The 17,386-nt window shown below is 34.0% G+C and overlaps 1 protein-coding gene across 1 annotated transcript in view; it reads right to left on the bottom strand.

The window, feature by feature from the left end:
* The window catches only part of LOC133197712 (protein disulfide-isomerase TMX3-like), a 79,625-nt gene extending 64,777 nt beyond the window's left edge, over nucleotides 1–14,848 (bottom strand). Inside the window, exons 1-9 of the mRNA XM_061333880.1 lie at nucleotides 14,783–14,848; nucleotides 12,646–12,694; nucleotides 12,332–12,371; nucleotides 11,835–11,998; nucleotides 11,499–11,579; nucleotides 11,040–11,154; nucleotides 10,596–10,673; nucleotides 10,241–10,307; nucleotides 8,760–8,928 (exon numbers count right to left, since the gene is read on the bottom strand). Coding sequence (XP_061189864.1) covers nucleotides 8,760–8,928; nucleotides 10,241–10,307; nucleotides 10,596–10,673; nucleotides 11,040–11,154; nucleotides 11,499–11,579; nucleotides 11,835–11,998; nucleotides 12,332–12,371; nucleotides 12,646–12,694; nucleotides 14,783–14,813 — 794 coding nt within the window. The 5' untranslated portion in view covers nucleotides 14,814–14,848. The remainder of the gene's footprint in view (nucleotides 1–8,759; nucleotides 8,929–10,240; nucleotides 10,308–10,595; nucleotides 10,674–11,039; nucleotides 11,155–11,498; nucleotides 11,580–11,834; nucleotides 11,999–12,331; nucleotides 12,372–12,645; nucleotides 12,695–14,782) is intronic.
* Between the last annotated feature and the right edge of the window lie 2,538 nt (nucleotides 14,849–17,386).

The following is a 17,386-nucleotide window of genomic DNA, read 5'->3' as shown; positions in this document are numbered from 1 at the left end:
TTAAAATTTTCCTTTTTCATTCCATGCCATGTACAATTTTGAGTCCACCCCCATACTGTGCCTCCACCCTACCCCCAATGCATTATGATTAAACTGCATGAACTTGAATCCACACAACATGGGAGGCTTCAATATAACTAAAATGGCCTTGCTGTTCTGGGAAAAAGGATTTTTTTTTTTTGAAAAATGTTTAGAATAAAAATATAATGATAATTATATTAATGTTGGTATACTACAAAGTAATGCAAAAACAGATATTCAAGAAACGTGTTGTCAGATCTTAATCTGGACTACTAGGGGATGCTTGCATATAAGCACCATAAGGTTTTGGAGAAAAAGATTTACAATGTATCAATATTTTTCCTGTAAATTCCAATGTAAATCTTTGATCACTTCATCATGCCCTGTGATTCTTTAGAAGAAGATTTTTTTTAATATGCCCACTTTATTTTTGTTCTTTATTACCTTCCCTTTCAAGAGGGCCCAGTCTTCCATTTGAACAAAGATGTGAATTACTTTTACTTGAGGATGCTTTATAAAGTTTGGTTGAAATTAGCCTAGTAGTTCTAGAAAAGAAGTTGAAAATGTAAAAAGTTTACAACGAAGAAAACTGACTAATTTTGATCAGAAAAGCTTGTGTCTTTGTCTAAAGTGAGCTAATAAAAACCGATAAACATTAAAATTCATTGCAATGTTTTCACTGATTGACTTGTACTGCTCTCCACTTGATTCTATGGTGTAAGATAGGCACAACTTCAAAACATGATAAAATACCTCATGTAAGAATGCATCAAGAAGTGGAAATCTGAATGAATGGTAAAGTGACTCACTGGGGCTGCAAAAAGATTGGAATTTTAAATATCAGTTTTACAACACTTAACCATTGATCTCCTCCAAATGCAAAACCATTTAAAAAAAAGTCCAATACACACATTATTGGAAGTTATACAGATTGAACTTCAAAAGCTATAAATGTCAGTTCTATGCATTTCTTTGAAACATGTTTTAACTCCATCTACAAATGTAAATAGTTCCTATATAAAATTGACAAACCCTTGCAATTGACATACATGTATACATTATACATATATATGTGGATGTGACTGAAGCCAATCTGCATAGCCACTTCTACCCAGCATATAGAAAATACTTTATAGTAATTGTGAACTTGTTTTTTAACCTCTTCATCTATTTAAAAGTATATTTAACTTATTTGACCTTTTGCTGTTCTTTTCTGCAAATATAAATGTTCTCTTAACTTGATTATTTAAGGCCGATGAGACAAAGACAATTTAATTTTGATCTGGATCTGATAAGAGATGTGCTTGAATGAACCCTCTTTGGATGGTTCTACCTCTGCAATTCAAAGAGTTTAAAAAAATAGTTTCAAAAAATTCTATGAAAGACGTGAGAAGGGTAAAAGCAGCTAAGAGTTATAAAAAGATAAGACGCTGCTGGTCCTTCAGAACGAGAACTTCCTTACAAACTTTGCTGACATCAATTGCCAATTATACTCATTTTTTCATTTATAATCTTGATATTGACAGAAATCGACCATTTTTACAGTCCTGAGAATAGCTACATACATGTATCAGGTTTTCTCTATCCATTTAATCAAAATGAATTTTAAGATGATTACAGATGACAAACATGAAAGCCAGGACTAAAAATAATCAGGCTGACAAAAGTATGCACATTTCGATTCCCCCTAGTTACTTACGACTAAAAACACATGCTTTGATGAAACACATGCCACCAGAGGCTACAAATTCCTTCAGTGGCATACACATTATTTGACGCCTGAACTAAAGCCCTCATGTTCATCTACAACCTAAATACAAAATACACAGACAAACCAACTAAAATATGCCCATCTTTGAGGATGAATATTTTCATCTTTGAGCACACGGGCATTTATTATAGTCCATCTATGTCTCAATGGTGTCATGCAGTGCATAATTTCAAAGCAGCTTTTCAATTTTTGAAAACAGAATTCTTGTAAAAGCACTCTAAAATTTGTAAAATTATTATTCAGTCCTATAAAATCTCATATAATTTCATAGGGACTAATTTTTAGAGGAAATGGTTCATGGAGGTTTCATTTTGTGGTCGACAAGAAGTGCTGATTTGTTATATATTTGAAAAAAAAATCAGTGATTTCACAGTTAATTCAAATCAGGGTTTTAAATATGACAGTAGTAAAAGTAGTAAGTATTTACTGAATAAAATATACTCCTTGCTAATTAACCAGAATCAGAATCTCTCTCTCTCTCTCTCTCTCTCTCTCTCTCTCTATATATATATATATATATATATATTATGAAACACCCTGGATATAGAAAGCACAAAGAAATTCACTTTTATAAGGACTTTTATAACTCTTGACCTATGGAATCTGTCTCCTAGCAGTACAGGAACATCACGCTAGACCGCTCGGCCATCTAGGCAAATCAAAAAACTTTTCGATGCCAATAATGGAATATTCTCGCAGCACTGCCCCGTACTACACAATCATTGAGAATGGAAGTGAGATACAGTTATTTCAATTTTTATAAGAAGATCATTACCGATACACATTGTAATGAAATTAATTTTATTTATAAAGCACATTTTTCAACAACAATATATAAAGTAAAAACTTGTCTAATCCAGACACCAATTGTTCCAAAGAAATTTGCTGGATAAGACAACATTCTGGATTAAACAACGTTTTTAAAAAACAAGAGGCCCAGGGGCCACATTGCTCACCTGAGCACTGTGGCTAAGAAAAAAGCAAAAATCAGTTTAGTATTGCAATGCTTAAATGCATAAGTGCTGGTCCCAATCTACCCCTAAAAGGGAAGGAGGTATGATTTGAACAAAATTGAATCTACACTAACTAAGGATGCCTTTTTTTTGACTAACTGTGACTTTTTTCCTACAAGTTTAAACTTTCATTGTGGCCCCTACCTACTCCTGAGGGTCATGATTTGATCAAACTTGAATCTACACTATCTGAGGATGCTTCCATATAAATATGACCAATCATGTCTTTGCTGTTCTTGAGAAGATTTTTTAAGATTTTTCCTATATATTCCTATGTAAAACTTTGATCGTCCATTGTGGCACTGTGTGCCCCCACCCTACCCCCAGGGGCCATGATTTGAATAAATTTGAATCAACACTACTTGAGGATGCTTCCATATAAATATGACCAAACAAGACTTTGTTGTTCTTAAGAAGAAGATTTTTAAAGATTTTCCCTACGTATTCATATGTTAAACTTTGATTGCCCACTGTGGCCCCACCCTTCCCATGGGGATAATTATTTGAACAAACTTGAATCTTCACTACCTGAGGATGCTTCCATGTAAATATGACCAATCAAGGGTTTGCTGTTCTTGAGAAGAAGGTTTTTAAAGATGCTCCCTATGTATTCCTATGTAAAACATTGCCCACTGTGGCCCCACCCTACCCCCGGGGGTCATGATTTGAACAAACTTAAATCTTCACTACTTTTAAAGATTTTCCCTATGTATTCCTATGTAAAACTTTGATCACCCACTGTGGCCCCTTCCTACCCCTGGGGGTCATGATTTGAACAAATCTGAATCTACACTACCTGAGGATGCTTCCACATAAGTTTCATATTTTCTAACACAGTGGTTCTTGAAAAGAAGATTTTTGAAAGATGCCATAAATTTTTCATGAATTCACAATTGTCTCCCCTTGGAAGAAGGCGTGGCCCTTCATTTGAACAAACTTGAATCCCCTTCACCCAAGGATACTCTGTGCCAAGTTTGGTTGAAATTGGCCCAGTAGTTCTGGAGAAGATGAAAATGTGAAAAGTTTACAACAACGACAGACAACGGACAAATTTTGATCAGAAAAGCTCACTTGAGCCTTTGGCTCATGTGAGCAAAAAACAATTGAACCTATTGATAGATACAAAACTTTTCATCATTATAGGATTTCGGAATACACAGCATCCTGATTTGACAAGTTTTACAGTAAAAAGTAATGACACTGGAATTATATGAGAGACCATACAGCCAAAAAGATTCCAAATTTCTCCTCCTTCCTTTTAATAACATTAACAGATCAAGAAATCTTGTAGATGAAAAAGATATCTAAAACAAGTTTATCTCCCAGAAAAATCTTTGATATAGAAAATATTTCAAAATCATCTTTGTAAGTATAGAAATAAGGGGAGTATGCTGTTAAATGTACATGTCAGCATTTTGTGTGCATCTCAAGTGATAAACACTCTGCATATATCATAAAAATGCAAAAATCTCCTCTCAAAAGTGATATTTCTTAAACCAGTTGAGGTGCATTAAGTTTGACAAGCTGTATCTGACACATAGTCTAAGAATATGGGGATAATGTATCGGGTTGTAATGTGAAGGGTTTGTGCGGTTGATTCATAATGAAATGTGTCCTTAAAATACTAAGTCTCTTCCACCCACTCATTATTTGTAATTACTAACGCTTCAAAAAAGCTACTGTTTCAACAGGGGGATTAGTCAACTGTTGATAGCAATGACTGTTAAGATCCAAGAAAAATTTTAAAGTTCAAGGTATTGAAGCCCCTGGTGTGGATCATTATCTAATCTCTGTAATAAAATGGAAATTAAATAGTGAGTGGGCTTAAACCGCAAAGTAAACTCAATTACTTAAACTGGAAGATCTTAGACAAAATATTTCAAATTTTGAAGATTAACACATGGCCAGATTTTTTGTAAATACAATATATGTGTAAATAACAAATAATCCCTCCATTCAGTGCATGTTCACATAGCAGTGTTTGTGATAATCATTTCTTTTTACAATGTGAAAAACAAAATAAATATTCTATTACTCATTCATTAACTCTTGCACTGAACTCAAGAAGTTGAACACTCAGAGCACAAATTTTTTTTCAAAATATGTGAATTGCTGAGTCTTTTGATAGTTGGCATGTCTCCCTGATCTTAGAGTGCAGGGATATTACCTGATTATTTCTCATTAAATTTATGTGTCCAAAGCCTTAATTCTCATGCTTCTTCTTAAATAGTTTAGAAAAGTACACACTAATTTCTACTCTGGATTAAACAGTGATCAAATCATTTCTTCTGTTGTCTAAGATTACAACGAATCCACCCAACTGAATTAAAAATTGTCACAGATACTTAGGAAATTCATCCAATACACCAAAAGCCATTGTGACAAAACTCAATCCCGCAACTTGACCTCTCTCTGTAACTGATAGTTAAGGGTGGCACTCACACGAGAAAAGGGTACAGAGTAATTAGTATGCAGTGTTAGGCCTGTTTTCTAGGGGTCCATTTCATGTTTTTGTGTGTTAAGTAACTTTTCTCTACTTTCAAAGCTACTATGACAGAAGTTGTCAGACTTCTATGACCTCTACATAAAAGCAATTGAGATGTGATATGCCCGTCATTCTTTCATAAATATTTTCCTACAAATTACATAGAAATAAACTGAGTAAACTTAAAGAAGTTAGGCAATATCTGTGTTCTTGATAACAATACTTATATCAAAACATTCCTTGGCTTATCTGTGCGTAAATAAATAACTGTTTGGATGACTTCATAAAATTATTTTTGAAACTTCAAACAAAAAGTTAATTGAAAACAAATATGCTCTAAACCTCTACAAGTATTTAATCAATGGCGCCATTGTTTAATAAAGCATGTCAATTAATTGGCAGGTCAGTCAGGTACAAGACACAGGTATAATAATACACACCAGGTAATACAAGCCAAATCAGTTGATTCAATTAAAGCTATCAAAGGGCATGTCACTCAGAATATCCAGTGTGTTTGGGGGCATTAGTTGACCTGGTGCCAAGTGTTCCAACACTTTTGAGAGAATACACTACAATTATCCTTGAATGCCTTATTTATTATCCAATGTTTCATTGTTATCCTGAAACTTTTTTAGGCTGTCATTCCTCTTCTTACATTTACTACAGTACATCATTTTGTTCAAATTTAGGGAAAGTGAACTGGGAGTAGAGGCATGAGATATTGAAATAACCAATAGAGCATTGATCTTATGTTCTCCAAAAACAGATCAAAGTAAGAAAACACAATACTGCCCTACCTTGAAAACCACTTTTTTTCATATAACCAGTTACCAATGGCTGGTCAATGTAATCCCAGCCTTCCATAATCTTAAAAATCCATCACATTAGTCTGAAGTAGTTTAAGAGAATACAAACTAGCTACTTGACATATCTTCAGAAACCTTACAAGCACCTGTTTTTTCATTATTTCATGAAAAAACTAAATCTACTTAACCTTGACTTCCCACATCTGTCTATCTCTAATTGTATCACCTCTCTATATACTTGTTTTTGACCTTTAATTTAATAGTATTTTGTTTCTACTATTCCTTAAATCAACCACATAAACTGAGTAGAGAAATTAAAGCTCTGGAAGAAAATTCACACATCTCTTCTAAATACTTTTAAATAAGTGTTATGTAATATAATGTATAAAATACTTATTTTAATCCTGTGGTTTTCAGTATAGTTTAATTTATTATGCATTCCATATGCATCCCTTCATATGTAAGTATAATCATTACGTCAACTGTAATAAACATGTATATAAATACATGTATGTACTTAGTATAAGAATGGGTAGATTGCTTCTTCCCTCTAGTTTTATTTAGCTTCAAAAGATTACTGAATTTCTTGAAAAAAACTGTTATTTATTATTGTCAGCTGAAGTTTCTTGACTCCATCAAAAGGAAGAAAAAACTCACCTGTGTGAGAGATAATTGACAGAAATTATCTGCATTGGTGATTAGACTATTCTACATTGTGCATCCTCTAAATGACTACTTCTGACTGTGAGATCAGACTATTCGAACCCTATCTTTACATGACTAAACAGTATCCTCTACATGACTATACTGTATCCTCTACATGACTATATTGTATCATCTACATGACTATGTGAGATCAGCTATTCTCTATCCTTTACATGACTAAACCGTATCCTCTACATAACTATATCTGTGTGAGAGATCAGACTATTCCATATCATTTACATGACTATACTATATCCTTAGCATGACTATAACTGTGTGAGAGATCAGACTATTCTGTATTCTCTATACATAACTATACTCATCCTCTACATGACTTTACTGTATTCTTTATATGACTATATTCATTTGTATCCTTCACATGACTATAATGTACCATCTACATGACTATGTGTGTGAGATCAGACTATTTCCTTATCCTTTACATGACTAAACTATCCTTTACATGACTATATTGTATCCTCTACATGACTATACTGCATCCTGTACATGACTATATTGTATCCTCCACATGACTATATTGTACCATCTACATGACTATGTGTGTGAGATCAGACTATTCCTTATCTTTTACATGACTAAACTATCCTTTATATGACTATATTGTATCCTCTACATGACTATATTGTATCATCTACATGATTATGTGAGATCAGCTATTCTTTATCCTTTACATGACTAAACCGTATCCTCTACATGACTATATCTGTGTGAGAGATCAGACTATTCCATATCATTTACATGACTATACTGTATCCTCAGTATGACTATATCTGTGTGTGAGATCAGACTATTCTGCATTCTCATGCATGACTATACTTTTCCTCTAAATAACTTTACTGTATCCTCTATATGACTATATTGTATCCATTCCCAACTAATTTTTGGGCGAGATCAGACTTCTCATTATTCTATACATAACTTATGGTACCTTTGCATGAGATTAGACTTTTCTCTTACTTCTATATGACTTACCTTTGTGAGAGATCAGACTCTTTTCTATCCTCTTTATGACTAATCTTTTTGTAAGATAAAATTTCTCTGTCCTGTACATGACTTACATTGTGCGATATCTGACTTCTCTCTATCCTGTACATGACTTACCTTTGTGTAAGATCAGACTTTTCTCTATCTTCTACATGATTTACCTTTGTTTGAGATCTGACTTTTCTCTATCCTCTACAAGATTTACCTTTGTTTGAGATCAGACTTTTCTCTATCCTCTACATGACTTACCTTTGCATGAGATCAGACTTTTCTCTATCCTCTACATGATTTACCTTTGTGTGAGATCAGACTTTTCTCTATCCTCTACATGATTTACCTTTGTGTGAGATCAGACTTTTCTCTATCCTCTACATGACTTACCTTTGTGTGAGATCAGACTTTTCTCTATCTTCTACATGATTTACCTTTGTGTGAGATCAGACTTTTCTCTATCCTCTACATGACTTACCTTTGTGTGAGATCAGACTTTTCTCTATCTTCTACATGATTTACCTTTGTGTGAGATCAGACTTTTCTCTATCCTCTACATGACTTACCTTTGTGTAAGATCAGACTTTACTCTATCCTCTACATGATTTACCTTTGTGTGAGATCAGACTTTTCTCTATCCTCTACATGATTTACCTTTGTGTGAGATCAGACATTTCTCTATCCTCTACATGATTTACCTTTGTGTGAGATCAGACTTTTCTCTATCCTCCACATGACTTACCTGTGTGTGAGATCTTTCTTCTCTCTATCCTCTACATTATTTACCTTTGTGTGAAATCAGACTTTTCTCTATCTTCTACATGACTTACCTTTGTGTGAGATCAGACATTTCTCTATCCTCTACATGATTTACCTTTGTGTGAGATCAGACATTTCTCTATCCTCTACATGACTTACCTGTGTGTGAGATCTTTCTTCTCTCTATCCTCTACATGACTTACCTTTGTGTGAGATCAGACTTTTCTCTATCCTCTGGATCAATAACAATCATTACTAAGGATTTTCCAGTCTCCGCCATGTCATTTATATTTCCTCCTGACACCTTAGGAAATGCTGTAAAGCGTTCTCCATTTATCCATTGTTCCAAAGATGATATGGAATTATCAGGTGCTATAGAGGAAAACAGGGAATGATTCTACATGTAAAAATATCTTCAAAATGCAAATATATATCATAGTTACCTTATATGTGTGTTCATTTTATAATTTTTTCCTGTATTACTTCTTTCAATGTTTTCCTATTATCAAATCAATCTTAAAGAACTTTCTACCATAGATATTGAATAAATATGCACTTTCTAGTGAGTAAGTTAGCAATCAGATATAAATATAGAGAACAAGAAGACTAAGTAGGAAGTGTTGACTTAGAAAAACAAAACCAAAAACATATTTGACATTTTCTGAATATTTGCAAAAAATTGGTAATATGTGGTGAAAAAAAAGTTCAGTCTATCAAATCATAGTGGCAATCTCTACATTATATTTCTCTTAAATTTAAGCAATAAGACATTATTGAGACTCCTAAGAAACACTGTGCCAAGATCAGTGCAGTCACTCTGGATAAGAAGTTAAATTATTGTAAAATTTTTTTTGAGAAGAAATCAGTTTTGATTGGGCTGACTTTAATAATCTTTTTTGAAATTCTTTGTTTTAAAAAATGTTAACTTTGAAGTATTAATAGCATTTGAGCATATAAAAATCTTTAAAATTAGGTTATCTTGTACCTCTTTTATTCAGTACTTTAAATAAACAGCATCTCAAAATTCATATTTGGTTAGCAAGTGTAATTTGCTGGATACACAAACTTGAGAGCAAGTAAACATATAAAAACTGTGAAGTATACACTTAATAATTGCTGACATGTTCAAAACACGTGTATACTTATTATCAGACTGTCAGAATTATTATAAAATCTGAAATCTAAATAGACAGAGGAATGGCTTTAAAACTCTGTCCTAAATTCCTTTATGTCTGGGCAGAACATTTCTATCACATGGTTTATTTGATATTTGTGTTTTACATACTGCTAATTTTCTAAACACCTGATACTACAAGGCTGATTTGTGGCCCTGCTGAGTAGAACGGAATTTGAAACACAAGGCTTACAAATATCCATGTAATTTACTTCAAAAGTTTATATTATCAACTCATGTTTTATCCCATGATATAAATATCAAAGATTAGAACCATGTGGTTTCCTTTTTATTGATTTTCACTGTCAAATCTGATATTCTTGAGAATTATACCTAGTCATTAAACAACTTGACACAACTTAAGGATTTTTGGAGCAAGTAACAGGCTATAATAGTTTTATGCCTTGGTTATATACAGTTGCACATTTATATAGTACTTCCATCAAGCTCAAACAGGTATAATTAGGTTGTCCTTTGTTGGTTTCTTTTTACCTGTAATTATTTTTTTACCTGAATATTCAAACCAAGTCTGATCCTTTAAAACTAAGACTGCTGGAACTTTTGTTACTTTAACATCCTATCAAGAAAAGATAGATTGATTTCACTTACTGTACAATTTACAAATAGTTTCCAACAAAAGCAATTTTTAAGTTTCATCGTCAATTAACATTCATGTCTTGTATATTGTTAAAGATGATCTCTAATGATTAATGGAAACCTTCAAATTTGTGAAGTTTTTCTAAAAATCAAATGTTGAAACATTGCTATAAACAGTCAGAGCTTCATTTTCAAATTGCTCTTTTTACAAAAAAATTTATATGAGCTTCAATGTATCCTGGAATTAAAATAAGACTTTTAATAAAACCTTTGATAATGTTTTCTCTGTTCCAGCATAGAAGTAGGTCTGAGCTGCCATTTTCTCTGCTACACTTGAGTATGCTTTCTAAATGAACGAAAGTAAATAAAACTTGAACAACTTAGAATATCTAGTCATATACCCCCCCCCCCCCCCCCCCCCCCCCCCCCCCGCCAAAAAAAAAAAACATGTATAGGAAAAGATTCAGTATTTTAAAATCATATCATATTACTGTAAACAAATATTGTCAGTTGAACAGCTATCAGAGCAGAACCAATAAAAATATCAAGAATCTATGTGGCTATTCTAATATTATTTTGTACCAAAACATTTCAACTTTATATATAATCTTTCAATTTTATGTATATCTTTCAACTTTATATATAATCTTTCAACTTCATATATAATCTTTCAACTTTTATATATAATCTTTCACTTCATATATAATCTTACATATAGATCATGTTCTGTATTTCCATCCCCAATATACAGAAAAAAGACACCATCTTTGTGTTCTTGTTTTCCCTCATTAAATTTTCCTATACTGGCCATACTCCTCACAGGCGGCCTGCAGAAAAGAACAACGTGACATATTACCCTGTAAGAAATTATCTAAAGTGCAATATTTCATTACTTGTATACTTTTTCTGACTTTAGAAATAAAAAAAATTGCTGAAAGTATTAAAATTGGGCAAAATATACATTTTGGTATTTCACCAAATACTAGATAGACATGTCCAAAAAGTGGAACATGAGAGAGATATGAAATGTAAGAAACACAACTCTGACTGACAAATAATCCCAAAGGAGTTACAATGTTACTATAGTATCTAATTTATATTTAAATTTTTCACTATATGGTGCATATATTGTACTATTTATATTAGATGCTTTTTGCCACCGTAAACTCACCCACTAGCCTTTTTAACAAACTCCAGTATATCTTCCTCCGATCGTTCACCACGATGTGTATATATTGTGTCTCCATTTATGCTGAATAAAAGGATCAATAGTTCTTTGGTCAACTATCTATCTGATTTTTTGAAAATCATTTGCTACTTTCTCACATTAAGAATCCAAAACAATTATGCCATCACATTATAATCATAAGTATGCCCTTTATAATTTTTTTAAAAAACTTTTGAATTTTACTGATTTCATGGCCAATCTAACAGCTATTTTTTCAGAAAATTTGTAATAGTAATTTATTTTTTAATATTTTGTATGATTTGAAAAATTTTTACTCACAATTTAATGGTTGGAAATCCTGACACATCAAATGCTGAAGCTACTGCTGCGAAGCGTGTGCAGTCCAGCTTGGCTACATTAACAGGGTGGTTCCTCAGTGTACTGGCTACTTGTTGATAAATTGGTTCTAATTTCTTACAGTGACCACACCATGGGGCATAAAACTAAACAAAAATAAAAGAAAAAAAAAGCCAATGTCATGGCAAAATTAAACTCTTAAACTTCTTGGAATTTAAATTGTCTTAATGTATACTATATTTACAGTGCATGTTCAGATATGCCTCACATGTAGTAATTTGATAAAATGATCACACCTTTTTATCTTAACCAATGCTTCCCATTTTTTGTTATAATATAATGTGTCCTAAATAACATGCACATACACATGTATCTATTTCAGTATTAGACCGTAGTGTTTTCCACTTTATTTGTCAAGCTGGCATAGCCTATAACATAGAAATGATACAGATTCTAAGCATTGGACTTTTAAAGCTCACCTCAACTAACCACATTCCCTCATTCTTTTTCTCTAAAAAGCTGGAAAGGAATCAGATTCACGTCATTTTGTTAAACACTAAGCTTAAATTTGTCAATATGTTTATATACAATATTTTCATATATTCAAAAATCATTTCAATTTTCATCTTCAAAGTCAATTGTGTTTTTTTTAATGTTTTAAATACAATCACACCATGTTTTTATAGAACATTTTTCAGCAAAATTTAAAAAATATATATTAGTCTCTTTTTACATGTTTTGTCAATTGATTATTTAGTGATTGACCACTTGTGATGAGAAGAATATCAGTTACCTTTGATCAAGTTCTATTACATGTGACTTTATGGTTCCAATAAGCAGGCCTAGTAAAAAGGAAAATATTTAAATATTTAATAATCTTTCATCTATTTAACATTGTCACCGAGGGGAGGGGTTGGGGGGCGCTGGGGGGGGGGGGGGGGGGGGGGTTACAACAGGTACGTAAAATATAATTTTTAGCCACAATAATTAACATTGGAAAAACTCACTTACGGGCATTTTAAAAATAACCCATATACATGTACGTTCAACAAAAACCATCTTCTCTACTGAAACTTCCTCGAATTTGAACAGGTTTCTGGAAATTCCGAATGGTAATACAAAATTACCCATGAGACTATTGTGGTAAACAATTTAATATACTTTTTTTTCCTTTTGTTTGGGGTTAAGAAACTGGATCCTATTTTGTTTATTGTGTAATGATTTAATTGGGCCATGGATATCCGCTTGGGTAGCTTAGTTGGTAGAGCACCTGATTTGTGATGCAGGGGTCCTAGGTTTGATTCCTGGTCCGGCCATATATTTTCTCCTTTCCTGTGACATAATTTTGTACTGTTGACCACCCCAAGACTTGCAGGTAAAAGTCCTGCGAGGAGCAAATAAGAACTTGGATTGTGTCTTCGAGGGCAAGGGCAATTTAAATAGGGAGGAATGTAATGGTCTGGGCCATGGATATTGGCCTGGAAATCTCAGTTGGTAGACTGCCTAACTAGTGATGCAGGGGTCCTAGGTTTGATTCCTGGTCCAGTTATACAATTTCTCCTTTCCTGTTACATAATTTGGTGCATTTAAATTAACACTAGGGGTTGAAATATACGGTAGTCCGATGCCTGGGGCTAGTCATTTTAAGACTCAGGCTAGCTAATTTAAATGTAACAATAGTCTGTTGCAATCTAATTAAAATTAGATGTTCCGAATCTGCTACCGCTTCTCAAACATCTAACAACATCCCATTCGGGGTCACGTCAGAGCGACCTTTCGATGATGAATAAACATAAAAATTTTGGCCAATCAGATTCAACCTTTTGTATACAATTCTAAAATTAGTTCCACGGCTACATCTCTATATTACTGATGCTCAGTAGACTGTCTTACGTTGAATTAAAGTAATTTTGTTATAAATTGAACGTATAGTCCGCCAATCTGGCATTCTTACCTGAACAACGCAAACGAAAATGTACAAACTACTATATATCTCGCACGTCACATTCATATATAGCACGGTCTTTACCATGCATATTTTGTTTACTACGAAACCACTCGGGCGTTTATGTTTGGCAGTAAAAAAAAGAAACGCATCCGAACTATAAGCCAAGATTTCGACGACGGCGATTTCATTGGGCAATCGAAAGGTCGCTCTGACGTGACCCCGAATGGGATGTTGTTAGATGTTTGAGAAGCAGTAGCGGATTCGGAACATCTAATTTTAATTAGATTGAGTCTGTTGGACTAGCAGAACAAAAAAATTATCGATCATCAGTTTAACGTAGCTTTTCTATGTAGACTGGTTTCTTTTGACTGAGAATTTAACTAAAGTTAATTTGTTCCTGTCACAAAAGCGTTTGACACTTTTTATGTTTTCATTTTGCATGAAAATTGTGGGGCTAGTTAGTTTGAGATTTGGGCTAGTAAATTTTTACTGATCAGTTGCCCCTGGGCTAGTAGGATTTCAAGAAAAAAATCAACCCCTGAATTGGAAAATCTCACTTATGAACATTTAAAAATTAACCCATGCACATTCAACAACCCATATCTCCTCTACTGAAACTTCCTTGAATTTGAATAGGTTTCTGGAAATTCTAAATCATAAATTCTATTCAAGCTTTATTTAACTACCCTCTCTCTGACTGTATGTTACACTAATTTCAATTTTCTACTTTAAATTCAACGCAACTTTCTCATTCAAGAGTCTTACACTGAAGAACATCTGAAAAATCATACACCAATAACACAATGCATGTTTCTAGTTTCAGTTATGAAATTTAATCGAGGCAATTCTGACTACCCATAGAAATGATACGGGTCATTTTTGCAAAAAAACAAAACATTGAACTTGTGATAATACTGTTGACATTTCGGCATGAATAATAATTTTTTTTTATAGTATATCAAAATCTCCATCTAAAACAAACCTAAAACCAAGGCAATGTATAAAATTTTCATCTCTCAGCATCCCACTTCAGCCACGAATTATCTAAATATTCTTAATGGGAGAAAATATAAAACTTGAAATACCATGGACAATCAATAAAATTCCGGAATCGTAGAAGTAAATGTAAAGAATGTCACTCAAAACGATGACTAAAAATTTCATTGATTGGAATGAAAAAAACCTATAGTACATTGTAGACCTATAATTGTAGTGTTATTATTCACTTTCAAGTAACAAGGGCTTGGGGTAAAAAGCCGAGTGGAGTTGAGTGGAGTGGAGTCATGGAGTGGAGTCTGTGCATAAAGTTTTTTTTGTTTTTTTTTTTTAAAGTTTTCTCTTACAGTATTTCCTTTGCAACCTCTCTTTTGGATTTGTGAATGAAACAGGAAATGAAATAGAGGCAGCCAGAAAAGCTAGTGACCTTTAAATGTCACGCACAAGGATCATCTAGATTTTTTTTCATCACAATGACTAGTACGGAAGCCGGTAGGTGCTAGGTAGAAAAAAAAAATTATCTGGAGGCCAGATAAGTTTCTGGTGACCGCTACGTAAATAACTGACTGCCACCAGAAAATAATCTGGCGGCCGCCAGATAATTTTTAATAACTTTTCTGGCGGCCGACAGTTATTTATGTGGCGGCCGCCAGATAAAATATTTTTCTACCGGCTTCCGTAGACTAGATAATCTATCCCAAACAGACAAACCTAGTTAGAGGTGTTGACAGCTTTAATATCAAACAGATAAATAGCAAACAACTACACTTACGATTAAATTATGATGATTATAATTATTTTTAATAACTGGTTATTTATTTATTTTTATTTTTGGTTGAAATTTTACTATTAAAGTGCAAGCTGCCCTCTTTGTTGATATTTGAAGGTATTCTTTTCCTGTATCTCATTTCATTGTTATTTCTTTTTTTGTGTAACTATTTACATACCTCCCTTTTTGGGATGGGGGCGGAGGCCCCGGTGGTATCGGTAAATTGCAGGAAACACTACAGAAGCTTAATTAGATGTACAGACCCTGAAACATGCTACTACCCCCCCCCCCCCCGAAAAAAAGGCGTGTGACTTTCGTGCAAACCTTATATAGCATTTCATGTAAACTATGCAGTGTTTCGGGCAAACCGTGCAGCGTTTTTTGCAAGCCATGCAGCGTTTCGTGCAAACCGTGTAGCGAAATGTACTGTGCGTGTGGGATAGTTGCACGTATCAGGGTCTGTAGACATGGCAGATGAAAAAAAAAATTATTCCTGTCATTGAACACAATGCCCCCTCCTTCCCTCTCTCATTTCTGTATGCACCAGTCATAGCTGATGTCTGTGATCCCTCAGACACTTGGAAACTCTGATTTCAAAATAAACGTTACAATTAGTCAGAAACTAGTACATGTTGTATGAACCATATTGACAATGAAATGAATGAATGAATGAGTAAATGAAAAAAAAAATCATGACTTTCAAATGTCAACTCAACAATGGGAATTGCTTTTTGTTTTGGGTAAGAGAGACTAAGCGACCCACTTGCACCCCCATCCCAACAGGCGAGGAGTCTTGAAAGATTTAATTACTGCTGTAACGTTTCTGGGTTCGAGGATTCTGGTGCTCTACCTGAGCAATTAAAGGAATAAATTAAATAATTATTAAACTTCTCAATGAAGGACTTTAATAAGATATATTTACAACTATCCAATTCTGTCCTGGAGCGCTTGCGCTTCCTAGCTAAGTAAAGAAACATACAACAACTTGAACTATAAAACAACTAAGCGTGGGAAGCCTTATACAGGCACATAAGACTCGTTAATCAAGTTTATTTTCTCACCTACTGAGCAAACAGAACTGGCTCTTCTCGACCTCAGTCTTGAACTGATTTGGATATCGGCGCAGAGACTGGAGCTGGTCTTGTCGACTTCCTCCGGCAAACTTCGTCAGCAGCTTGACAGAGAAAGGGCGAAAATTTCAATGGACAAAAGAGGCACAGAATGCTTTTGAAACTCTTCGGAACAGATTGATCTCTGCGCCGATATTGGCACTACCAGACGTATCTTTACCTTTTATACACAGACGCGAGCAATCACTTCATAAGTGCCGTGCTTTCCCAAGAAATTTGTGGGGAAAAGCGAGTGATCGCTTATGCCAGCCGCACAGTAACAAAAGCAGAGAAACGATACTGAGTGACGAGAAAAGAAATATCCGCCATTATCTGTATGGAAGACAATTCCTTCTTAGAACAGACCACGGATCCCTTAGGTGGCTACTAAACTTCAAGAACCCAGAGGGCCAATTGGCAGGATGGCTTGAGGTTATTAGCACCTATGACATTAAGATAGAGCACCGCCCGGGTCGACAACATGGAAATGCGGATGCTATAAGTAGAATTCCATGCACACAGTGTGGATTTGACATTAACTGGGAAGAAGAGAAACCTAACCTGTCAGTGAGATCTGTGCCGTCATCTACAAAAGTAAATAACGAGGAGTGTGATAGAGAAAATAGAAGTCTATTAGGAGCACAGAAAGATAACAAAGATATTCAGCTAGTGCGTCAGTGGGTTAAAAAAGGCAAACGACCAGTATTTGCTG

Source organism: Saccostrea echinata, unplaced genomic scaffold (assembly GCF_033153115.1).
Source record: "Saccostrea echinata isolate AGI-Se365-2 ecotype Australia unplaced genomic scaffold, CSIRO_AGI_Sech_v1 ptg000030l, whole genome shotgun sequence".
Taxonomy (NCBI): Eukaryota; Metazoa; Mollusca; class Bivalvia; order Ostreida; family Ostreidae; genus Saccostrea; species Saccostrea echinata.
This window is presented reverse-complemented; position numbering and strand designations above follow the sequence as displayed.